Source organism: Megalobrama amblycephala, linkage group LG2 (genome assembly GCF_018812025.1).
Source record: "Megalobrama amblycephala isolate DHTTF-2021 linkage group LG2, ASM1881202v1, whole genome shotgun sequence".
In the NCBI taxonomy this organism is placed as follows: domain Eukaryota; kingdom Metazoa; phylum Chordata; class Actinopteri; order Cypriniformes; family Xenocyprididae; genus Megalobrama; species Megalobrama amblycephala.
In genome coordinates, this window is record NC_063045.1 from 59,099,257 (window position 1) to 59,125,752 (window position 26,496).

General features: G+C 32.7%; 1 protein-coding gene across 1 annotated transcript in view; it reads left to right on the forward strand.

Annotated features, from left to right (window-relative positions):
* LOC125262471 (myosin-IIIb) overlaps positions 1 to 11,596 on the forward strand; it is a 32,852-nt gene extending 21,256 nt beyond the window's left edge. The window contains exons 9-24 of the mRNA XM_048181254.1: positions 824 to 932; positions 1,016 to 1,132; positions 2,786 to 2,886; positions 3,265 to 3,351; positions 3,896 to 3,961; positions 5,095 to 5,208; positions 5,427 to 5,538; positions 6,316 to 6,359; positions 6,593 to 6,655; positions 6,941 to 7,060; positions 8,797 to 8,882; positions 8,968 to 9,015; positions 10,206 to 10,253; positions 10,601 to 10,692; positions 11,213 to 11,381; positions 11,466 to 11,596. Of these exons, the coding sequence (XP_048037211.1) occupies positions 824 to 932; positions 1,016 to 1,132; positions 2,786 to 2,886; positions 3,265 to 3,351; positions 3,896 to 3,961; positions 5,095 to 5,208; positions 5,427 to 5,538; positions 6,316 to 6,359; positions 6,593 to 6,655; positions 6,941 to 7,060; positions 8,797 to 8,882; positions 8,968 to 9,015; positions 10,206 to 10,253; positions 10,601 to 10,692; positions 11,213 to 11,307 (1,302 nt within the window). The 3' untranslated portion in view covers positions 11,308 to 11,381; positions 11,466 to 11,596. The remainder of the gene's footprint in view (positions 1 to 823; positions 933 to 1,015; positions 1,133 to 2,785; positions 2,887 to 3,264; positions 3,352 to 3,895; positions 3,962 to 5,094; positions 5,209 to 5,426; positions 5,539 to 6,315; positions 6,360 to 6,592; positions 6,656 to 6,940; positions 7,061 to 8,796; positions 8,883 to 8,967; positions 9,016 to 10,205; positions 10,254 to 10,600; positions 10,693 to 11,212; positions 11,382 to 11,465) is intronic.
* Positions 11,597 to 26,496: the final 14,900 nt, after the last annotated feature.

The window sequence follows — 26,496 nt, forward strand, 5'->3', positions numbered from 1 at the left end:
AACAGAGGATGTGAGTGGATAACTAGACTAACCAGCGGATCCGTTTTATCACACAACATCTGAAATGTTGTTTTAGTTATTTTATCTAATTTTACAAGATGTAATATAAGTAAAGTTCAGCTGTGAAGTTTCAGCTCAAAATAGCCCACATATCATTTATTATAGCTTGTCAAATTTGCCCCTATTTGGGTGTGAGTAAAAACACGTAGTTTTTGTGTGTGTCTCTTTAAATGCAAATGAGCTGCTGCTCCCCGCCCCCTTTCCAGAAGAGGGCGGAGCTTTAACAGCTCAACAACAACAAAGCTGGAGAATCTCACGCAGGCAAAATGAGGATTGTCAGTAACGGTGTTCAGCCTTACATTGTTCAAACCGGAGTCGACACTGATGGAGAGACTCAGGAAGAAGTTACAACTTTTAGAATGAAACTTGACGTTTCTGAATGGTTAGTGGATAAATTTATGTAGTTGCTGTGGAGTTGATTCAACTCATCGACTAGCATGTGCCGTCATGTTCATCTTTTGTGCAAATCCAGTGTTGAATTGACCCTCGTTTGTGGAGCAGTTCGGTTTAAAATGACGGCATGTCAACAACACTCTACTACAACAACTCTTCCTCTTCTCTAAAGCAGCCCAACATTGCCCCGCCACCTTTGTTGTGTGTTCCCGGGGGCGGGGTTTATGTAAATTTCAGGGTTAGTGATGTTACCAACCCGGGGAGAAGCTCGTTGTACTCCCTACCAGCTGCTTGTTGTAGTCCTTAAGTGATTTCTGTAAAAGAAAACCACAATAAAAAAAGCATTTTGTATGTTTGTTTCTGTAACCAGGGTCAGTTTGGCGTTCAGGAAGAGGATTTACTAAAGAGTCTGACCTGCACCACGTCAGTGACGCGAGGAGAGGCCATCCAGCGACTACACAACCAGCAGCAGGCTGAAGGTACGACTTCATCAGCGTGACATCACTAGTGTGTTTGACACTTTTCATAATGATCACCATCTATTTTTAAATGATCATTTCAGATGCCAGAGATTCCATCGCTAAAGTGGCCTACGGTCGCGTGTTCGGATGGATCGTCAGTAAAGTCAACGAGCTGCTTGCTCCTAAAGTAGATTGTGACGTGGAGCTCAATGAAATAGGTAAATATACCAGTTCAGGCTGTGACTGAGAAGTGTGTTGTTGTTGTATTAAAAGTAATCATTTTCGTTATTTGGAATAAAGCTAAAATAAAATATCAAATCAGATGAAAACATAAATTTAAAATGTGCTTCTGCACCATTTTTTCCTATTTAGTATGGAAGTTTGTTTCTGCCATGAAATTAAAAATAAAAAAGGTTATAAAGTCAGATATAACTATAAAGTCTTTATAACATGCAACTCTGACTTTATAACTCGCAATTCTGACTTTATATCATGCAAAATGGCGAGATATAAAGTCCCTAGTTGCAAGAAAAAATGTCAGAATTGTGAGATAAAAAGTCGCAATTACCTTTTTAAATTTTTTTTTTTAGTGGTGGAAACAAGCTTCCATAATTTAGCTTTTTTTATTATTATTCTTATTCAGTTTTAGTTTGTGGTTTTAGTACTTGCATTTAAAAAAAAATACAAAAAAAAAAAAGGTTTAAGTTAAAGTACTAAAATTACTAAAAATAAAACTGACATGAAAAGTAAATTAAAGCTAGAAATATAAAAAATAGAAATATAAAAAAAACTAATAAAAATGGCAAAAGCAAAAAAAAAATAATTAAGACTTAAACTAAAATAAAATGAAAACTAAAAATATAAATATAAAAATAAAATCTCAATAAATGCTAGTAACCAACCCAGTGTTGTTATCGTTAACTAAAACTTAAACTATTAAAAATTGTATTCATTATTTGAAATAATGCAGAAATAAATTAATACAAATATTTTAGGCAAAAAACATCAACTTAAATTTTTCATCCAATATTTTTTTTTTTTATAAATCTAGCAAACTTTATAAAGCTATTTTATAAAGCTAAATAAAATATGTTTGTAGAAAATGGTGTAGAAGCACAACATTACAAAAACTTGAGCTAAATTAAAACGAAAACTGAAAATATAAAAATAAAGCTAATTCAAATAATATGTGAATAATGCTATTTTCAGTGCCTGATGCTGTTATTCTAAATAATATCAATTACTATTGAAAACAAAATATTTTTCATCCTTTGATTAACACTTAATTATTTCAGTTTTGAGATTTTCACAGATTTATTCCCCTATCCCTAGTGAATACCTCCAGTTTTTCCATTGTCAAGTCAAGTCAAATTTATTTATATAGCGCTTTTTACAATTGGTAATTGTTTCAAAGCAGCTTTACATATTAGAAGCACAGAAAAAAGAGAAGTGGTTAAAAATAAGCTGTACGAGCAAGCGTGGTAATATGTAACATATACAAGATGGTGCTACATTAAGCCAATGTCGGCTGACTCCCAGGGGTGGAAAAAACCCCCTAGGAGAAAAACCCAGCGTGCTAAACAGTCCCATAAACTTGTACACAATGCAAAAACAACACTCTTACCAATGTTTGGTGCAGATATTACAGTTTTATCAGACTAAATATAACAAGCCTGTAACTGCTCAACACTTTCTGGCTTGTTGTTAAATGTCATGTTTGTTTTGGAGAATTGCATTTTTATTTTTTCATCCATTTCTCTGTAGCTGTTTGGAAAATTACTTTTATTTTGTGGTAGTCGGATGGAAATCCAAAGCACAATTTCTTATCGAAGTTATGTGACATTTGAGGTTTGCTCTTTCTATATTTACAGGAATCCTTGACATCTTTGGTTTTGAGAACTTCACTGTGAACCGATTTGAGCAGCTCTGCATCAATCTGGCTAACGAACAGCTCCAGTTTTTCTTCAACCATGTAAGTCTGTATTATGAGTTTAATATTTATATAGGAAAATGAAACACAATGGTTTGGGAAGTGCACATGTTGAAATGTTTCATATTTTTTGTTATGTGTTTATGTGGCGACAACTCAAGCTTGATTGATTGAAGTCTCATCTTGGACTGTCTTTGTCAGTACAAAGACAAAAAATATATACAAATATAAAGATGTGGTCATTTAACTTTACAACTTTACAAGATTTATCTTCCTGTAGTGTGGAAAACTCAAGGCAGCAGATGTTACAAACCATTTAAATGCCACATTCGATCATGGTCACTGCCGGTTCTTTCAACAGGACTTGATTTGCCACTCCATGAATCTGATGATCACATTTTCCATGTCATTTCCCTTTAGCACATTTTTCTGATGGAACAGAAAGAATATAAAGAGGAAGGCATCACATGGGAGACCATAACCTACAAGGACAACAAACCCATACTGGTACGTCTATGTTCAAAACCTTCACCCTCCATGATTGTCCTGTACTTTCTCCAACTTTTTTCCCCATTTTTCCTTCTCTCTGACTCCAAAAATACACCCGAGCTCTGTGTTTGGCAGACGGCCGTGCGGTAAATCCCAAACACAGGAAGTGCTGACAGAGCAGGACACGTAGCTTTGAGGATCTCTCTCAAATTTCTGCATGCATTCTGACCCAAATCCTTCAGCATGCTGAATGGGAAGCTAAAGGAAACTGTGGTCTTTGCATGAAGCTTGTTTTCACCTCATTCTCGCGTGAGATTCCTGGGCCGACCTGCTCTGTAAATATGAACTCTGCCCTGTAATTATAGGAATTCAGCAGCCGCCTGTTTTGAAAGCTGCAGACTTACATGCATGTCACGTTCATGTAATATTCAGCCTATAACTCTGAAACCACTGCATATCCTGTAGCGTAACATGAATCTACAGCGCCGTCAGCTAGAGAAGCCTGTTTAGCTTGTCAGCATGGAAAACTCATTCACTCATGCCAGGTTTATTCCTGTTTCAGGACCTGTTCCTCACGAAACCCATCGGGATTCTCTCTCTGCTGGATGAACAAAGTGCCTTTCCTCAGGTATGTGTTGGCAACTAACACCTGAGACACAATGAGAAAACATGTTGCCAAATCCTCAATTGAGCCGCAATTAATTTTATATATATATATATATATATATATATATATATATATATATATATATATATATATATATATATATATATATATATATATGTGTGTGTGTGTATGTATATGTGTGTGTGTGTATGTATATGTATGTATGTATTTATTTTTAATTAATTAATTCATTTATTTAATTTATTTTTATTTATTTATTTTTTTTAATTTGTTTTATTATTTTTAATTAATTTAATTAATTTTAATTTTTTTATTTTTAGTTTTTATGTATTTTTATTTTTTAATTATGTATTTTTATTTTTATTATTTTATTTATTTATTATATTATTTATTTTGTCTAATTGCATTTACATTTTATGCATTTAGCAGATGCATTTATCTAAAGCGTCTGCTTTGTACATATTTACATACCTAAAAGTGTAGTCATTTAAATCGGTTCATTTTTTTTAAGTATTGCAATCTCTTTAAAATCATATATAAAATTACTCAAATACTTATTTATGATTTATATTTATAATTTATGTAATTGCTTTCGCAAAATTTAAAATAAGTGTATATGCCTTTTTTTTTTTTTTAATTTTGTACATAGAGCTCAAACTGTATTTTTGTATCATGTTTCATAAAGAAATATTTTATATGAAAAAAGGCCTCTGAATTATCAACAAGATCAGAACTGCTAAAAAATTTTTTTATTTTATTTTGTCTAAAGGATCAATAAACCTTTTTTAAAAAAATAAGAAAAAACAAATTCTGACAAATTTTTGTTTAAATTGTTAGGCTTTACAGGGTTAAAAGTAATTGTAGTAAAAAAAAAAGCAACAGAGATGTCATAGCCATAAACCCAAAACATTTTATGCCAATTTTCATTCCAACCATTTAATATATTTGTATGGTGGAGACATTTTACTTAGATAACCTTCACTCTGTTCTATGTACGTTTGGGATACTGTGGTCATGTGACTGCATTTCTTGTGAGAGACTAGTGAATCTTAAGCATAGCAGTTAAAAACACAGCTGTTTATGGCATGATATGTGATATGATATGTGATAAGATTGTCTTTTTGCACCCGCAGGCCACTGACCGAGATTTTGTTGACAAGTTAAACAGCAAATTTAAGACGGCTCCAAACTTTGAGGTTGTGCGAAACCACACCCCACTGTTCACTATTGTGCACTACGCTGGGAAGGTGAGTCTACAAACCAACGTCATCATCATTACCTAACAATTCACCTGATCAGTGACATCATTTAGATGTCAACAGAGAATGTAATGCGTATTATTGTTGTGCTGGTTAATAATTAAATGATTGTGTGTTTTTCCCTGAGGAGATGCATTAATGAGGGTGTGTGTCTTCATAATGTGTGCATTATTCCTGCATCAACTGTTTTTTTGTGGTCTGTTTAGGTGCAATACAATGCAAGCGGTTTCCTTGAGAAAAACCGAGACACAATACCAGCCAACATTCGCCAGCTCTTCATCAACAGCGTCACTCCTCTCCTCAGTGTTTTGTTCGCAGGTCTGAACTGACTCAGATGTTTTTGTGTGTGCGTATATATATATATATATATATATATATATATATATATATATATATATATATATATATTCTTTCTATTTATATATTTATACTATTTTTGATTTATCTATTTTTTTATTCATATATTTATATATATATATATATATTTTTTAATTTATTTATCTATTTTTTTTTTTTTATTTAAAATGTATTTATCTATTTTTATTCTTTTTAAATTTATTTTATCTATTATTTATTTATTTATCTATTTTTTTATTTATCCAATTTTTATTTATCTATTTTTATTTTGTATTCACATATATAATCAAATATACTGTATATATGCAAAACATAATTTAATAAATGAATTTAGATTTGTTTTAATTCAATAAACTGCAAAACAAGTGAATAAATGATAATATTATAGTATTATATTATTAATATTATTATTAATAATAGTATTATTATATATAATTATTGAAATATCATATAATATATATTAATTATAATTATGTTTTTAGTTTTTACTATGCATGTGTCATTTTAAGTATTTATTTAATTATTATGGCTATTATATTTTATTATTCACAGATAATTAGATAATTAAACTGCAAATACTAAACAAAAGCATTTGGTTCTGAGTTTCAGTTTTGAACACACACAAAAATATTATTGTTATTATTATTATTATTATTATCAACATCATTACTATTGTTATGTTTTATTTATTTATTTTTAAAATTATTTAATCTTTTTTTTTTTTTTTTCTTTTTTCAGCTACAATTTCTCGAACAGGCACACTAATGCCAAGGAAAGCCAAGGTATAACTAAGATTTTGATTTATTTTTTGACATACCATCTTACTTTACGAGTGCTTGTTAAAACACGTTGTAGTATTTCCCAAATACCTTGAAAGGCTGGAATTTCAAGAAAATATGTAGCTGTACAAATGACAAATTAGTCTTACCTTTGAGATCAGTGATAATGAATGTAGAGAGTGATTACAACATGTAGTTTCACCTGTGTGCTTTTTTTTTTAATTGGCCTATTTTAGCTACAAGTTGCAGAAGACAACTTCAACTCGACCAGGAAGCAGTCTGTTGGTGCGCAATTCAAGGTAAATCATAGTGCATGTTTTATTTGTCGGTTTATTGGATGCATCCTATAATCAAATGAATCAAATGTATGTAAATGCTCCTGAATGTGTGTGCGCTTGAATATGCACATCTATTTATTTTTTGCATGAATCAGAAATATTATATGGATGAATCTCTCAAAAAACTGTCAAGAAGTTCATATTTCACCCCAAAATGAAGTGAAGCCTAATTCTTGGACCATTTAAGATGTTTTGCATTGTGATTGTCTTAATTAAGCGAAACTACCAGTGTTTTGTTCCGTACAGCATTCCCTGGCTGTCCTTATGGAGAAGATGTTTGCCGCCGGTCCGCACTTTGTTCGGTGCATCAAACCCAACCGAAGCAAACAGCCCGATCAACTGGACAGTAAACTGGTGATGGATCAGGTAGGTTAACTGGACTCACTGTAGAGTCACTTCAAAATCATCAGGCTTCCACTGGGCTTGGCCCGGTTTGTGGCCCTTTTATTTTCCACAGTGGAGCCAAATGCATTCCTGCCCTCCAGTTCTCTGAGCTGTACTAAAACCTGGAAGCCTTTTAGTGCTGTTATGATGGAGTTAAATCCAAATCCCTCTAATGATAGAGGAGCCACTGGGTTTGTGTGCCAATATGAACTGAACGCTGTATTAAGAGCTTGTCTTGTTGGATCTGCTCAGTGATCAGCAAGTTCCGATTGTAACACTGACTATAAGCTCTGTATAGTGTAGATACTATGAAAAGTAGGAAATATGAGAAGTGTCTGTCAGTTTAAAACTTTACTACTTTACTAGGCTGCTTCTTACTTGTTGCTAGGTTGTTTTGGGTACTTATTTATAGTTATAGTAGTATTACTTATTTATAGTAGTATTACTTACTTATTATAGTAGTATTAAGTAGTAACCACCAACTAGCAAAAAAAAAAAAAAAATTTTCTGTTCTCAATGAAACATCCTGTTCAAATGACATAATTTGTCTCGCTCTGTGCATGTATGTATATGCATAAACTGCTATTAAGTCACATGGTTAGATGATTTACTGCCTTGGATTTTACAGGGTTTTTTTCAGTACATGTGCAGGACTGTTTAAACTACATGACTGTGCAACACTGACACCTGCTGTGAAATGGTGAAAGTGCAGTTTGCACCCTAAAAGAATCATTTAAAAATTAAATATTTTTATTTATAAATAATATAATAAATTAAAATAAATAAATACAAATTAAAATGAATACATTATACATGTTATTTTAAAAATATATAAAAATTAATATACTATAAAAACATGTTTTTATCTGTGTCTCTCTCTCTCTCTCTCTCTCTCTCTCTCTATATATATATATATATATATATATATATATATATATATATATATATATCACATATAATATAATCGCGCATACATATATAAATCGCATATATATAAATTGCATATAAAATAATTGTGCATATATATATATATATATATATATATATATATATCGCATATAATATAATTGCACATATATATATAAATTGCATATAAAATAATTGTGCATATATATATATATATATATATATATATATATATATATATATATATATATATATATATATCGCATATAATATAATTGCACATATATATATATATATATATATATATATATATATATATATATATGTAATGTTTAAATGTATATTAAATATACATTTTCCTGTACAATGTAAATAAAAAGCTTAATAGAAAAAAGAAATATTTACTTTCCTTCCTGTCATTCCAAATCTGTATGCTGCCTTTTTTTCCTATAAAGCACAAAAGAACATTTTTGGAAGAATCTTCATTTTTGCAGTATAGCTCACAAGTTAGATAAACTGCATTTGTGATATTTTTTTATACTATTACATTTTTGGTTATTTTTGGAGCCTGACGGCTTTTGTTGTATGCAAAATGAAGGTTTCTTTCAAAAGATTTCTTTTGTGTTCATGGAAGAATGAAAATTTCACTGGGTTTGGAACGGAATAAGCGTGAGTGAATAAGGAATGAACTCATTTTTAGGTGAACTATCCCTTTAAAGGTGCTCTAATGGCACCTTTCAGAGTCTCAGTTGTCCAATCCATCATATTTATATTCTGCTTTTCTGCCTCCTCCTCCTCCTCCTCCTCTCTAGCTGAGGTACAATGGCCTGATGGAAACAATCCGAATCCGGCGGGACGGTTTCTCATGGCGTCCGACTTTCACGGAGTTTGCCGAGAGGTTTGTGTGCTGGCAGGAGAAACATTTTATCAGTTCATCATTACATTATATTGTCTGCAGCATGACTCAGATTTCTGTCCCGTAGGTACAACATTCTGCTGCTGAAACCAGATCTCCCGTTGGACAAGAGCAGGTTTGAACAGCAGACACTTCATGTTGTGTTAAAGGAGCACAAAAATTCTACCTAAAGAAGATAACAGTACATTTTGACACATGTTTAAATGAGGTTCGTTCACATGAGAGGAATAAGCTTCCTATTATCAGCTGCTTTTGTTTGCAGACTGAATACATACAAAATAAAGTATGCATGCAATGCTGAGAAACATTCTTGCTTAGTATAAATGAATTAGTTTTACTTTATTTTATTTTGGCACAATACACACACACTCACTTATGGTAATGGTCAAAAGTTTGGAAACATTGGTATTTTTAATGTTTTTGAAAGAAGTCCCTTCAAGCCTGCATTTATTTAATCAAAAATACAGATAAAACAGTATTATTATGAAATATTATAACAGCTGATTTATTATCAATTTTGGAAACAGTAGTGCTGCTTATTTTATATAACCTGTGAAATTTATTCAGGATTTGTTGATGAATAAAAAGAACAGCATTTATTTAAAATAGAAATCTTTTGTAATAATATACACTATCGTTCAAAAGTTTGGGGTCAGTAATATATTTTCTTTCTTTCTTTCTTTGAAAGAAATTAATAATTTTATTCAGCAATTGATAAGAAGTGATACTAAAGATTTATATTGTTAGAAAAGAGTTCTATTTTTAATAAAGGCTGTTCTTTTTTAAGTTTTTATTCATCAACGAATCCTGAAAAAAGTATCACAGGTTCCAAAAAAAAAATCACTGATAATAACTGAGCAGCAAATCAGCATATTAAAATGAGGATCATGTGACACTGAAGACTGGAGTAATGATGGTGAAAATTCAGCTTTGATCACAGGAATAAATTATATTTTTAAAGTATATTAAAACAGAAAACCATTATTTTAAATTGTAATAATATTTCATAATATTAGGTTTTTTTTCTGGATCAAATAAATGCAGGCTTGATGATCAGAAAAGTCTTTCAAAAGTTTTCAAAATAGTAATGTTTCCAATATAAAATATACACAATGAAAAGAAGACAATGTGATTCTCATTACAGTGCAGGAAGAGGAGTAAAATCTGCAAGGTCTTGAACAATATTTAATAAATAACATAAAATGACTTTGTGCTCCTTTTAAATGAGCTCTTCATGATGATATGTACTGATATTGATCATTTGGTTTCATCTACAATGGATCTCTTTTCTTTTGTTGCTTTTAGTTGTATGTCGATCCTCAACAGCACTGAACTCTCTGGTTGGAAGTGTGGGTAAGTTTGAGCCTGATGCGACCTGTCTACATGAATTAAATTAAATTATTTTAAGTGTTATTAGTGGCATTTAACACAAGCATCACTGTTGTTATTGTTCATATGTATGGTTGGTAATACCAAGAAACCCCCTAATCACTCACATTTCCTGTTCAAATCTATTTTTTTTTTGTTAGTACTGCCAGCATTTTAAGGTTTATAAAATCTTTCACAGGCTCTAACATGTTTTATTAACTTTGATTTGGCTTGAAAATTTGGTGAGAATATTATACAAACCAATAAATTAGATACTTCAGTGGTTCATATATCGAGCAAGTCACAGCAGTTCTCCTGTGTTGCTCTTTCAGATCGTCGCGTTTGTTTTTTAAGTACTGGCACCAGGAGGAGTTGGCCCGTCTTCTGGAGAGACTGGGACGAGCAGCGGTTGTCATTCAGAAAAGTGAGTGGCAATTAAACTTGTTTGTTAAAGCCTCTATACAATTATTGAGGAACTCACATGACTCCACATGAAACATCTTGGCTCCTAGTTTGACTGTTTCATTGTATCCTAAATCACCTCTCAGAGAAGTACACTAATGAAAACAGTGAGAGCAAGTTCAGACATGAACGGCAAGATTCACATGTGAACTGCGAGAGGTCTTTTATCTGGATATGTTGCCTTTAAGCAAATAATGGCACACACTATAAAGCCATATTTTACCTTTTTAGTGAATTTTTGGGGAATGTCAAGGTTTCTTGCATGAAAAGTCATAATGGCTTTTTCCATCATCTGATCCATAGTTAGAATTTTTACAAGCCTAATTAAGTTTAAAATGTTGCTTGGCAAATTAATATTCATAATAACGGTTACATTTATAGCTACTCGTAAAGGCTGCAGGGACAAAGTCTGGGCAAAAGAAAGTCCCAAATATCCACTGACCCTAGAACCGTCCCTGACTACATCACATCTTGTTCTGTAGATTACCGGGCGAGGGTCTGCAGAAGGAAGTATCTGGCATTGCTAGCAGAGTTTCGGCGGCAGCAGGCAGGCTCAGCGGGAGAGAGAGGAGCGTGAGGAGGAGGAGAGGAGACTACAGCAGCTGGAGGAGGAGAGGAAGAGACGTCTGGAAGTGGAGCAGGAGAACCTGCGTAAGGACTGTCCTCTGACATCAGCTCTGAAGCGGCTGAAAACAGTCATGTGTGTTAAAGTCGTGTCTGTGTGTGTGTTTGCAGGACCAGCGTCGCCACCCGTACCCTTGCCGAGAAGGAAAAAGCCGGAGCCCAGGCCTCGCTCTGTGTTGAGTAGCATCCTAAAAGAACCACATCTGCCGCCTGTACCACGGCCGCGCAGCAAGCTTTTTGAGGTGTGACATCTGTAGCTTATTCAGTGAAATTCTACATCTGGATTATGAGATTACCTCTTCAACCCACCAATTTAAAGATTCTTTCCGTGTCAAGTTACATTTATAGTCAGTATTAGAGCTTGATCATGTTTCACTCCCCCTATTTGAAAGTTTAAAGTTGACTTGAAATCAAAACTGACTTTAAAACATGTTATTTTTTGTTCGTACCCTGTAATATGCCACATTACAAAAGTAATATGGATTGCCAATGCCATTTCTTCTTTACTTTAAGCAGTTATTTTAGTATCATTGATATACTACTACTAAATACTATTATATTCAATTAGGTTTATTTTTATATTTTCAGTGTTCATTTTAATTTTTAAGTTTGTTTTGTACAGAGCACCTCACATGACGTGGACAAAAAAATAAATATATATATATATATTTCTCATGTCACTAAATTGTGTGCACAATATAATAATTTGTTTCCTCGTTTTAAGTAAATCATGATATTTGTTCAGCCGTTTTATGAAAATCTGCGCACATTGCCATTTGTTTTACTAAATCTTGTGATATAATAATTGGTTCCCTCATTTTACTAAATTGTGCGTACGATATAATTCATTCCCTCGTTTTACTAAATTGTGCGCACAGTATAATAATACGTTCCCTCGTTTTACTAAATTGTGCGCACAATATAATAATTTGTTCCCTCGTTTTATTTTACTAAATTGTGCGCACAATATAATAATTTGTTCCCTCGTTTTACTAAATTGTGCGCACAATATAATAATTTGTTCCCTCGTTTTACTAAATTGTGCGCACAATATAATAATTTGTTCCCTCGTTTTACTAAATTGTGCGCACAATATAATAATTTGTTCCCTCGTTTTACTAAATTGTGCGCACAATATAATAATTTGTTCCCTCGTTTTACTAAATTGTGCGCACAATATAATAATTTGTTCCCTCGTTTTACTAAATTGTGCGTACGATATAATTCATTCCCTCGTTTTACTAAATTGTGCGCACAGTATAATAATACGTTCCCTCGTTTTACTAAATTGTGCGCACAATATAATAATTTGTTCCCTCGTTTTACTAAATTGTGCGCACAATATAATAATTTGTTCCCTCGTTTTACTAAATTGTGCGCACAATATAATAATTTGTTCCCTCGTTTTACTAAATTGTGCGCACAATATAATAATTTGTTCCCTCGTTTTACTAAATTGTGCGCACAATTTAATTTGTTCCCTCGTTTTACTAAATTGTGCGCACAATTTAATTTGTTCCCTCGTTTTACTAAATTGTGCGCACAGTATAATAATTTGTTCCCTCGTTTTACTAAATTGTGCGCACAGTATAATAATTTGTTCCCTCGTTTTACTAAATTGTGCGCACAATTTAATTTGCGCATTCCCTCGTTTTACTAAATTGTGCGCACAATATATTTGTTCCCTCGTTTTACTAAATTGTGCGCACAATATAATAATTTGTTCCCTCGTTTTACTAAATTGTGCGCACAATATAATAATTCGTTCCCTCGTTTTACTAAATTGTGCGCACAATATAATAATTTGTTCCCTCGTTTTACTAAATTGTGCGCACAATTTAATTTGTTCCCTCGTTTTACTAAATTGTGCGCACAGTATAATAATTCGTTCCCTCGTTTTACTAAATTGTGCGCACAATATAATAATTTGTTCTCGTTTTATATTGTGCGCACAATATAATAATTTGTTTTTTAAGTCAATTGTGCATTATAATATTTCATACAAATTATATGTTGGGGCTCCATAGTTTTGTGTTTTTGTCATTATTTTTTGTTTATGAAAATATCTTATTTTATTTATTATTATTTCAGTTTTAGTTTAGTTTACTTATTTTAGTTCAAGTTAAACTAAAAAATTAGATATGTTGCCTTGGCAAGTAGAAAGTTTTATTAGTTAATGGTTATTTTATTTTAAGTAACCAAAGTGTTTTTTATGGTTTTAGTTAACTAATAATAACCCTGACTTTAAGTGTCATACTCATTTTTGTTAATCTAATTTTTCATTAAATTTCCTGACAGAGAACTCCGTTTGATAACGCGCTAAATGAGAACGTTCACCTGGACGCATCTCTGGTACTTCAGCCGATAGATGAAGAACGAATTAAAGAGAAACACCTGAAAAAGTCCAACACCATCCGCTGGTTCAAAGAGACGCAGGTCCGTAAGCTGACCAGAGACGGTATCTTCCCCAGCTGGTTCCACGGCATGATCACACGCAGGTCAGCTTGGATAGTCCAATCAATTCCCTACTGTAGTGAAAATGAGAATATTTTTATTATGTGCTGATTATAACTTTGGTTTCCCAGACATGCAGAAGATCTCCTGATCGACAAACCTCTCGGCTGCTTCTTGGTGCGTGTCGGTCAAAGCCGGGAGGGTTACACTCTGACTTTCAGGTACATGCTAATAATAATAATAATAATAATAATAATAATAATAATAATAATAATATTATTATTATTATTATTATTAAAATAATAATTATTATAATTATTAATTATATATTTTATAATTATTAATTATTATGAATAATTTTTAATTATTAATTATATATTATAATTATTAAAATTATTATAATAATTTTACTGTATTTTATTATTATTATCATTAATATTCAAATATTTTATTTATTCATATAAAACAAATTTTGTTTTTATCTGTTTATTTTTATTAATAATAATATTATTAGAAATAGTAAAATAAATATAATTAATATAAAAATAATCTAATCTAATAATATTGATAATTATAACAATAATATTTTAAAAGTGTAATTATATAAATAATGAATACATATAAATAAATAGTATAGATTAATATTAATATCAATATCAATAATTAATAATTATATTAATCAATATAATCAATAATTATATTATGCAACAATTTTTCATTTTTTTAAATGTATTTTTATATTATTATTGTTGTGTGTTTAATTAATTATTGATGTTAATTTGATTTATTTACTCAAAACATCTGCTGGTATTGGTTCTGTGGAACAGGGGTGCAGATCGCTGCCGTCACTACATGGTGGAGATGCAGACCAATGGGAAGTATGTGATTCTCGGGGAGGACCGGGCTCATTCCTCTCTCACAGACCTGGTCCAGTACCACACTCACGTGGGCATCAAGCCCTTCATGGAGCTGCTCACGGTGCCCTGTGGTCAGGTGAGTGTTCTTCACTTCATTTAAGGGCTTCTGCAACTGTTTAGTTTGGTATAAAGGAAGGAGTTTGGTTTGTGCGTCTACAGATGTGTGATCAGGAGCCAGACTATGAGGAGCTCAAAGCTTTTACATCATCGGTGGAGAGCAGCGCTATGTGTCCTGCTGAGGAGGCGCATCAGGACATAGACACGGGTTCAAATAAAGTGCATGTACAGATGCAGAGACTCTTCCTGCCACCAGGAGGAAACTCAAACGTTGAGTCCCACAAACCCCCGGTGCTCAAACGCATATCTGACCGACGCAGACGGGTCGAAGCCGCACAGATGGAGCACAAGAGTGACGATTCGACCCATGAGAGCAGGCCGTTCCCTCGACTCTACCCATCTATACGACTGGCCATGAGGGAAATCCAGCAGATCCAACAGGTACAAAGACACAGAAGATGTATAGACCGGGGATAGCCGTCACTTCTTACTTCAGTAAACGTTTCTCAGGGTGGATTTATTATTGTATATAAATAAACCTCAAGCTTAGACTAGGAGAAAAAATAAGCTATTTCAACATTTGCAACCTTTTGGGCAAAAGGGGGGAGGGGGGGGTCTCTCTCTCTCTCTCTCTTGTTTACTATTTTTATTATAAATAATATTATTAGAAATGGTCAAATTTATATATAATAAATAAAATATATAATTATATTGATAATTGTAATATATCATCTAATTATATAAATAAATAATAATAATGAATACATATGAATAAATATAAATAATTAGTATAGATTAATAATAATATTATAATCAATAATCAATCAATGGTAATATGCAAAAATTATATCAATAAAATTCTAAAAATTATAATCAATAATAATATCAATCAGTTATGATATGCAAAAACTAATATGCAAAAGTATAATCATTTTTATTTGTTTAATAATTAACAAAATATGTTATTTTAGTACCATTGATAGACTAATATATTTTTAATGTTTTGAATTAGACTTAATTTTTCTAATTTCTTTTTTATTTTCATTTTTGTTAGTTTTAGTCGTTTTATGTTTTTGTCATTTCTGTTATTTTATTTATTTCATTTCATACATTTATTTGTATTTATTCTTTTTCGTTGATTTAGTTTTTTAATGTCTACATAGTTTTTTTGTAATTTAATAATTTATTAAACAATATAGATTATTTTAGTACCATTGATATACTATTACATTTTTAAATTTTTATACTTTTTTTTTATATTTCTGTTTTCACCTTAATTTTTGTTAAAGTTTTAGTCATTTTGTTGTGTTTTTGTCATTTCTGGTATGTATTTATTTATTTATTTATTTATTTTATTTATTTATTTTCATTTATTGTTTTTAGTTTTTTTGTTTATATAGTTTTAATTTGTATTTATTCTTTTTAGTTTTTTAATGTCTACATAGTTTTTTTGTAATTTAATAATTTATTAAACAATATAGATTATTTTAGTACCATTGATATACTATTATATTTTGAATTACTTTATTTTTTTTATTTCTGTTTCCATTTTAATTTTTAAAGTTTTTGTCATTTCTGTTATGTATTTATTTATTTATTTATTTATTTATTTATTTTCATTTATTGTTTTTAGTTTTTTTGTTTATATAGTTTTAATTTGTATTTATTCTTTTTAGTTGATTTTAGTTTTTTAATGTCTACATAGTTTTGTGAATGTTTATTTATTCTTTTTAGTTGATTTATTTGTAGTTATTTTAGCATTTCAAGTAAAACTAAACAAAAATGAGAAGCTAGCTGTATTGTTATATTTTGTTTGTTAACGTATATTTTATTTAAAATAAATGTTTTTTAGGGTTTTATTTTTAGATGATAAAATATTTTATCTTTTAATATTTATTCATATATCAATATATATATATATTTTTTAAATCTTTATATAATATTTATATGATAATAACCCTGATCAGTATAATATTTCTTTGTTAGTTTAGTGTCTGTTTTTTTTTTTTCATGTTAGTAAAGCTGCTGTTGTTCAAACAAAATCGGACAATATTTCAACGCGGTTCCGTAATGAACCATTTTCCTGCCAGAAAAGCCACATTTCTGTGCTGTAGGGAAAATGCCACCTAGTTGGTGTAAAGTGAAGATCCTGTGGATTGACATTTTTATGAGCATTTGTTCTTGTTCAGGCAAAAGTACATTGACTTGCATGATTTTTCATAGTGAACTCATCCTGTGAAAAATTCCAGATTAGTGAGCATTCTGTGACTTTACATGTTGTTTCAAATCCCATGTTTTTCCCAGCACTTCCAGCAGAGCCAAGAACAGATCCAAGTTCCCTCCAGCAAACCCTTGAGCTCATGGAAGAGGACAGGTGAGACATGAATCACTCCGTTTCTTTTCTTAACTCTTTTCATAACTCATATGTCTTCATTGAAACATGAAAGAAGATCCAAAGTGTCTCAAATGCCCAACTTCACTTTCACAAATATCTCTTTCTGTGAAGTGTGTTTTCATTTTTGCAGTTTGACAGCCCAAATCCATGATAACAGCTGTTTGGAACACAGATTTATTTCTTTGATCGAATGTCTATCTTGTCCCTTTCTGTCTTTCAGATGCATGAAACTGTGGAGAAAGAAACTACAGATGTTCTTGATGCTGCTATCCATGATTTTATCATTATTTTTTAAGTTTATGTAAATGTGAAATTTTAATGTTGCTCCGGTGAAAACTACAAAGTGATTTGAAACATTTTTAACTTAATTTTGTTGTAATTTTATTTAATGTAAATTATGCTGTTTTTAGGTGATTGAATAAATGGTTGTTTCATACACTGCAGCTGTCTCTGTTTTTGAACGCCTGAATGAAAATCACTCGACTCTTGAGGCTGAATGTGTAAGATGAATCAAGTTCAGTGTCTGTTGTCTGTCACACAAGCATCTCTGATAGGAGGAGCTTTAACGGCGCATATAAGAGCCACCAGAGTCTCAGATCTCACAGGATTTTGAGGGAATCTCACTGATCTTCAGATGGATCCCATAGTGCTCGCCATTTTACTGTCCATCGCCTTCAGCGCCGTTCAAGGTAATAATTAGGGTTCCTGCAAATCACATTCATGCTATTCCTCAGATTAAGATTAATGGATAGTTTTACATTACAATGTTTTTTTATTTTTTATATAAATATAGTTCTTTTGAACTTTCTATTAATCAAAGAATCCTGACAAATCAACAGTTTTCAACAGTTATTGTTATTATACATTGTTATACAGTGGTTATACATTGTTATTAAATGCAGTAATTACATTAAATAATTTTATTTCTGATGTTTTTTGTACTGTTTTGAAGTGTCATGAGAATAAGTATAAAATGTGATGCTTTGTTTTTGAGACAGAAAGAATTGAGGGAGAGAAATGAGTGTGAGGGAGAGGACACGGAAGTATAGGGGGGAAATTAACGGATCCACGCAGAAGGGAAAAGATCCTAGAGAACGACACAAAGTCGAAATGATGCCTTAAAAAGAGCTGTCATATACTTTAAAAATTTGATTGATGTAACAAAATGAAATGTGTTTTCTTCTTTAACAAAGAAATAAATTACTTTTTTTGATTTTGGGGTGTTTCAAAGTTAGTTTCAAAGATATTTGCTCTTTCAAAGTTACATTTCATTTTGTTTGTTTATTTATTTTTTTAAATGTTGATTTTGTTTGAATCAAAATTAAATTTTCTTTCTTTTTTCAAAGTTAAATAAAAATGCTTTAATGTGATACCCCTCACTCTCTTTAATGTAATAACTACCATTTCTGTCCTTAAGCGTGACATAATGTCCAGGTCATGGAGAAAAAAATGTTTTTCATAATTTCATATTAAGAGCACTACGTGAAAATAAGCATCTAACAATTGCTATGTCACACCATTTAGTAAAACCTCATATTTTCTCAAACATCAGATTTCACACTACAAAAATATATGTATTTTTTCTTAAATTGTTTTACCCAAAAAAAAGCATTTTTTACTGCCTATTTGTCAACTACAAATATATATATTTATATAATTTATCTTTTGGAAAAAACGACATGAATGACTAATATGCAGCATATAGAATTTTGATGCATTGTCATATTACATTGATCAGTGTTATTAGAGGTGGATTGTGTTTTTGCTTTCGATTTTCAGGTGCCACACCCAAATGCTGTGTTGAAACGAGTAAAAAGTTTCCACTTGAATTGCTGATGAAGGTCACAAAATATGACGTCCAGACGACCCACGGAGTGTGTTCTATTGATGCCCTTGTGTGAGTTATTTATATGAATTTCTGAAGGATTATTAAAGAGTATAGCCCATGTGTCAATCATAAAACCTCCCGTTTCAGATTGCATGCCAACGACAAGAGATACTGTGCAACACCCAAGATGGAAAGATTTCTGCAAAACATACTGAAGTTAAAGATGCGGAACGGCCTTAAAAACGGCTCTGCTGTTTGAATGGGGTCAGATGATTTAATGCATCATAAATGTGTAAAAAGGATGCATTTACGTTCTTCTGCAACACTGAATATTATACAGTTACACGTTACACGTACTTACTGTAGTAATAACAGTAAATCATCCATAATTACAAGTATCTAACCCTACAATTAACTCTAACATAAGTACATGTAGTTAATAAGTACTTATTTGTGTAATTATACTGTAACAACATAAAGTAGTTAAAATAAAGTGTAACCCTTTCTTCTGTTTGCATATAATGTTTTTCTACATTAACTAGATTGCCTTGTATATGTAGTTACTTGTCTTGAACACATTTTGTTTAATGCTTAACTGTGCTTTCTTAACAAAATAAAGAGGTTTTTCTAATGCTTTAAAATATACTTTGTATTATGTTTGTAACACTTTGAGTATGAGAAAGGCACATTATACATATTATTACTTCAAGGTAAAAATATTAACAGCACATCTTGAATTGTGCTTCAGTTAAAGAGGTGTTAGTGACTGATGAAGGTACTTTGCATTTTTCTATTTAAACAAGGCATCTCAGGGCCCTTTTATAGCTTGCTCCAGGCCTGCGCCAACTTCAGATACCGCCTGCCCAAGCTGGGAAGCCCCCAGTCAGCCTGCTTCAGTGTGCTCAGAGCTTAGGGTAAATACAGAAGAGCAGACTGTAAATCCAGCACAAAGCAAAAAACATCAAGTCCTATGTTTTAGCAAGCTGGTACGTTAGTATTTTCTGCCCAGGCCTCATTGATGACTTTTGACGGGTGGATGATGCCAGGAAAATGGCTATCAAGTCGAGGCTTTATAGGGGCTTTCACACCGGCAGAGGTGTAAAGAGTACCTGAAAACCGAAACTTGAGTCCTCAACACCAAAGAAACATGCTAGTGAAACAACACGAAACAGCTTGATTTGTGAGAAGAGCAATCGTATTTATTTTCTATAATCAAAATAAAACTCCTCAATATTGCAAAAAAATCAAGGTCGACACAATGTCTATAGACAATCAACCCGGATACCTAATCTGCCATGTGTGGTATGATGATACAGTATGGGCCACATGTGATGGCACTTGGGTGGACCACTCCTGTTTGCCAGATCTGAGCCACAAGCAGGCCATAAACTGTGAAAAATAGGAAGTTTCTTTAACTTAAAGGATTAGTTCACCCAAAAATAAAAATTCTGTCATTAATTACTCACCCTCATGTCGTTCCACACCCGTAAGACCATGAACTGAATTAACTGCTTTTAAATGCGTCTTTAGTAGCTTTCTGGGCATTGAAAGTGTTAATTAACTTACTGTCAATTGAGGCCTCACGGAGTCATCGGATTTTAAGAAAAATATCTTAATTTGTGTTCGGAAGATGAACGAAGGTCTTACGGGTGAGTAATTAATATTTTCATTTTTGGGTGAACTAACATTTTAACTTTTTGAGTTATCTTTTTACATTGACTGAGTTAAGTTTGTACTTATTTAGAATTGTATGTTTTTTCAACTTGACAAATTTAGCTATTTGAACAAAGTTTAGTTGGAATAACTAAATGAAGATTTCAATACCACAGCTAATGTTCATTTAACCTAATTTCTTAATTAAACATATATATATATATATATATATATATATATATATATATATATATATATATATAAACTTGTTCTTGTCAATTGTAAATAATTATTTTATTATTTCAAATATTTCAGCCATGTTTCGTTGAGATCTTTTTCATTCAAATTCATTTCTATATCAAATACTGAAACATCAACTGCAAACAAATAAATTAAATCTCTAAAAATGATCTCAGCAGAGGATGATTAAAAACTCCAAAAATAAATAAATAAATATTTTTTAAGTCACCATTTTGGTGAATAGCGTTTCCTTTAGTTGTGTTCTTGATCCTTGAATTTTTAAATAATTTTTTTTTTTTTTTGGTGGCTGTTTTAACACTGTGTTTAGAAAAAATGCATGTTGTGTTAAAAAAAGCCAAAAGATGCCAGATTCGTGTTGGTTGTTAATGATCTAAATATCATAAAGTGGTTTGCTCTGATTGTTGTGTTATTAACACCTCTAAACTCTCTATTGATCTTGTGCTTCTGGAGCATTTGCTCCTGCAGTGTCGTGACTATCTGATCATTTGAAGAATTAAAAAAACATGCTGGACAGTAAGTTTTGAAAGATGGAATTATTCAGACACACACTGACATCAAGAATCAGCGTATGAATCTCAACAATGGTGACATTCAACAAAAGGCTTGCATTCTGGGTGCACCAATCAAAACTCATCCATGGCTCCCAGCATGCATTGCATCATGAATTTTAGTAACATTGTTATCTGTACAATGAAAAACCTTTTCTGTTTTTAGTACATCGTTGTTGTGTAAACATACCTTTAGTGTTAGTTTTTTTCTCGCTGCTGAAATTGTGTTAGCAAAAATAGCAAGGGAAAATGTGGTCAGGTCAGGTGATGTTGACAACTTGATGATGAAGAGGATGTCATCTAGTGGTCTATAATCTTACACTATGTAATGTAATGCAGTTAATTTCAACTTCACAATAGGCTGTTATAGAATGCATTTCAGCATGAAGCATGTCACCATTGTTGAGATGTACTCCTCCATAAGAGGGTCTATGGTTGGAAATTTGCTTGAGCAGCCCTGCAGCAGTCAACCTGAAGCTTTCATCTGCAAACTCACTGAAGCTAAACAGGGTTGAGCCTGGTCTATCTCTGGATGGTTGATTGGGTAGCTGTGGGAAGAGGTGTTAGAGAAGCTAGCGGGCCTGATGCCCCAGTACAATCGCAATAAGCTGTACTGAATAAAGGGTGTAAACCTGGTATAAAATAGCACATACAAAACATCACATACTGCCCAATGCCCCAATACAGTCACCATAAAATGTACTGAATAAAGGGTTAAAACAAACCCCAGAAAATAAGGGGTGTAACCCTGGGGCAAAAACAATCCCTACATTAAATCACATTACATAGTTAGTTAGTTTCACATCACAAATGATACAGTGCTTTTAGTACTTACAACTTACATGGAAGCACTGTTTTTTTCACAACTATTTTTTTAATGTTTTTGAAAGAACTCTTTTTTGCTCATCAAGCCTGCATTTATTTGATCAAAAATACAGAAAAACAGTAATATTGTGAAATATTATTACAATTTAAAATAATGGTTAGGAACAAAGGAGAAAAACTTACCGTCATTGAGATCTTGTAAAGAAAAAAAACCCTCATTAAACTCTCGTAATCTGCCATAACTGAAGTCGTAATAGACCGTCACTGAAATTTCGTAAAAAATTAACATTAAACTCTTGTAACGAAACAAAACATTGTACAGCTGTATAATGATAATAAAGGTTTTGTAATTCTATTCTAAACGAACCATCTTTGAAATCTCACAAAGGAACAAAACAGGCCATCACTGAAATCTCAAAACGAAACCGACTGTCTTTGAAATCTTGTAACCAAATAAGACAGACACTGAAAAACAACCATCATTAAAATCTTGTAACTAATCAAAACCGACCATCTTTGAAATCTCGTAACAAACCAAAACTGGCTGTCTTTGAAATCTTGCAAACAGAAGAAAACCGAACGTCATTGAAAACAGACTGTCATTGAAATCTCGTAATGAAACAAAACTGACAGTCGTTGAGATCTCCTAAATGAATGAAACCGACTATCATTAAAATCTCATAATGAAGCAAAACTGTCTGTCTTTGAAATCTTGTAAAAGAACAAAGAAACAAAACCGACCATCATTGAAATCTCGTAACCGAACAAAACAGACCGTCATTGAGTTCTCACAACTGAACCAAACTGACCATCATAGAAATCTCGTAATAGAACAAAACCAACTGTCATTGAGAGATTGCAAAGGAACAAAACCGACCGTCTTTGAAATCTCATCACAAAACAAAACCAACAGTTTGAATAGTTTCAAAGTCGACTTTCAGCGAAATCTCATAATGGAATAAAACTTCTAATGACACAAAACTGTCTTTGAAATCTCATAACCGAACAAAACCGACCGTCACTAAAATCTTGTAACCGAACAAAGCCGACCGTCATTGAAATCTTGTAAAGGAACAAAACCGACCGTCACTGAAATCTCGTAAAGGAAAAAAAAAACGATCGTCACTGAAATCTCGTAAAGGAACAAAACCGACCGTCACTGAAATCTCATAAAGGAAAAAAAAAACAACCGTCACTGAAATCTCGTAAAGGAACAAAACCGTCCGTCACTGAAATCTCGTAAAGGGAAAAAAAACGACTGTCACTGAAATCTCGTAACCGAACAAAACCGATCATCACTGAAATCTTGTAACGGAACAAAACCGGATGTCACTGAAATCTCGTAAAGGGAAAAAAAACAACTGTCACTGAAATCTCGTAACCGAACAAAACCAATCATCACTGAAATCTTGTAACGGAACAAAACCGGCCGTCACTGAAATCTCGTAAAGGAAAAAAAACCTCCGTTACTGAAATCTCGTAAAGGAAAAAAAACGACCATCACTGAAATCTCGTAAAGGAACAAAACCGACCATCACTGAAATCTCGTAAAGGAAAAAAAAAACGACCGTCACTGAAATCTCGTAAAGGAACAAAACCGACCGTCACTGAAATTTCGTAAAAGAAAAAAAAAACGACCGTCACTGAAATCTCGTAAAGGAACAAAACCGACCTTCACTGAAATCTCGTAAAGGAAAAAAAAAACGACCGTCACTGAAATCTCGTAAAGGAACAAAACCGACCGTCACTGAAATCTCATAAAGGAAAAAAAAACGACTGTCACTGAAATCTCGTAAAGGAACAAAACTGACCATCACTGAAATCTCGTAAAGGGAAAAAAAAACGACTGTCACTGAAATCTCGTAACCAAACAAAACCGATCGTCACTGAAATCTTGTAACCGAACAAAACCGACCGTCACTGAAATCTCGTAAAGGAAAAAAAACGTCCGTCACTGAAATCTCATAACCGAACAAAACCGACCGTCACTGAAATTTCGTAACCGAACAAAAACGACCGTCACTGAAATCTCGTAAAGGAAAAAAAAACAACCGTCACTGAAATCTCGTAAAGGAACAAAACTAACCGTCACTGAAATCTCGTAAAGGGAAAAAAACCGACTGTCACTGAAATCTCGTAACCGAACAAAACCAACTGCCACTGAAATCTCGTAAAGGAAAAAAATACGACCGTCACTGAAATCTCGTAAAGGAACAAAACCGACCGTCACTGAAATCTCGTAAAGGGAAAAAAAATGACCGTCACTGAAATCTCGTAACCGAACAAAACCGACCATCATTGAGTTCTCACAACCAAACCAAACTGACCATCATAGAAATCTCGTAAAGGAAAAAAAAACGACCGTCACTGAAATCTCGTAACCGAACAAAACCGACCGTCACTGAAATTTCGTAACCGAATAAAACCGACCGTCACTGAAATCTCGCAACCGAACAAAAACGACCGTCACTGAAATCTCGTAACCGAACAAAACCGACCGCCACTGAAATCTTGTAAAGGAACAAAACCAACCTTCACTGAAATCCCATAACAAAATTAAACAGATTTCAATCTCGATACACAAAGACATAAAGAATCAGCACGTGAATCTTGACAAAGGTGACAATCAAAAGTGTCATGTCGTAATGCATGCTGGGAACAATAGTACAAAACTCCCAGCATGCATCACAGCATGAATAAATTATGCAGCTGAATTGCCCTTTTATTTTCTTTAATTCTAACTATTTGCTTTTATTTTTTGCTGCGGTTTTTGTTCTGTCTTTTAGTAGCTTTTTGTGATGTCTGATTGAGTTGATCTGATTGTCTGAATATTTTGTTGTCACCATTGTTGAGATTTATACGCTTATTACTCATATCTGTGTTTGTCATTGTAGTCTGCTGTTTTCTGCTCATGTGTCTTGAAAACTGTCTTTGAAATCTCATAACCGAACAAAACCGACCGTCACTAAAATCTTGTAACCGAACAAAGCCGACCGTCATTGAAATCTCGTAAAGGAGCAAAACCGACCGTCACTGAAATCTCGTAAAGGAAAAAAAAAACGATCGTCACTGAAATCTCGTAAAGGAACAAAACCGACCGTCACTGAAATCTCATAAAGGAAAAAAAAAAACAACCGTCACTGAAATCTCATAAAGGAACAAAACCGTCCGTCACTGAAATCTCGTAAAGGGAAAAAAAACGACTGTCACTGAAATCTCGTAACCGAACAAAACCGATCATCACTGAAATCTTGTAACGGAACAAAACCGGCTGTCACTGAAATCTCGTAAAGTGAAAAAAAACAACTGTCACTGAAATCTCGTAACCGAACAAAACCAATCATCACTGAAATCTTGTAACGGAACAAAACCGGCCGTCACTGAAATCTCGTAAAGGAAAAAAAACCTCCGTTACTGAAATCTCGTAAAGGAAAAAAAACGACCATCACTGAAATCTCGTAAAGGAACAAAATCGACCGTCACTGAAATTTCGTAAAGGAAAAAAAAAAAACGACCGTCACTGAAATCTCGTAAAGGAACAAAACCGACCTTCACTGAAATCTCGTAAAGGAAAAAAAAAACGACCGTCACTGAAATCTCGTAAAGGAACAAAACTGACCGTCACTGAAATCTCGTAAAGGGAAAAAAAAACAACTGTCACTGAAATCTCGTAACCGAACAAAACCGATCGTCACTGAAATCTTGTAACCGAACAAAACCGACCGTCACTGAAATCTCGTAAAGGAAAAAAAACGTCCGTCACTGAAATCTCGTAACCGAACAAATCCGACCGTCACTGAAATTTCGTAACCGAACAAAAACCGACCGTCACTGAAATCTCGTAAAGGAAAAAAATACGACCGTCACTGAAATCTCGTAAAGGAACAAAACCGACCGTCACTGAAATCTCGTAAAGGGAAAAAAAATGACCGTCACTGAAATCTCGTAACCGAACAAAACCGACCATCATTGAGTTCTCACAACCAAACCAAACTGACCATCATAGAAATCTCGTAAAGGAAAAAAAAACGACCGTCACTGAAATCTCGTAACCGAACAAAACCGACCGTCACTGAAATTTCGTAACCGAACAAAACCGACCGTCACTGAAATCTCGCAACCGAACAAAACCGACCGCCACTGAAATCTTGTAAAGGAACAAAACCAACCTTCACTGAAATCCCATAACAAAATGAAACAGATT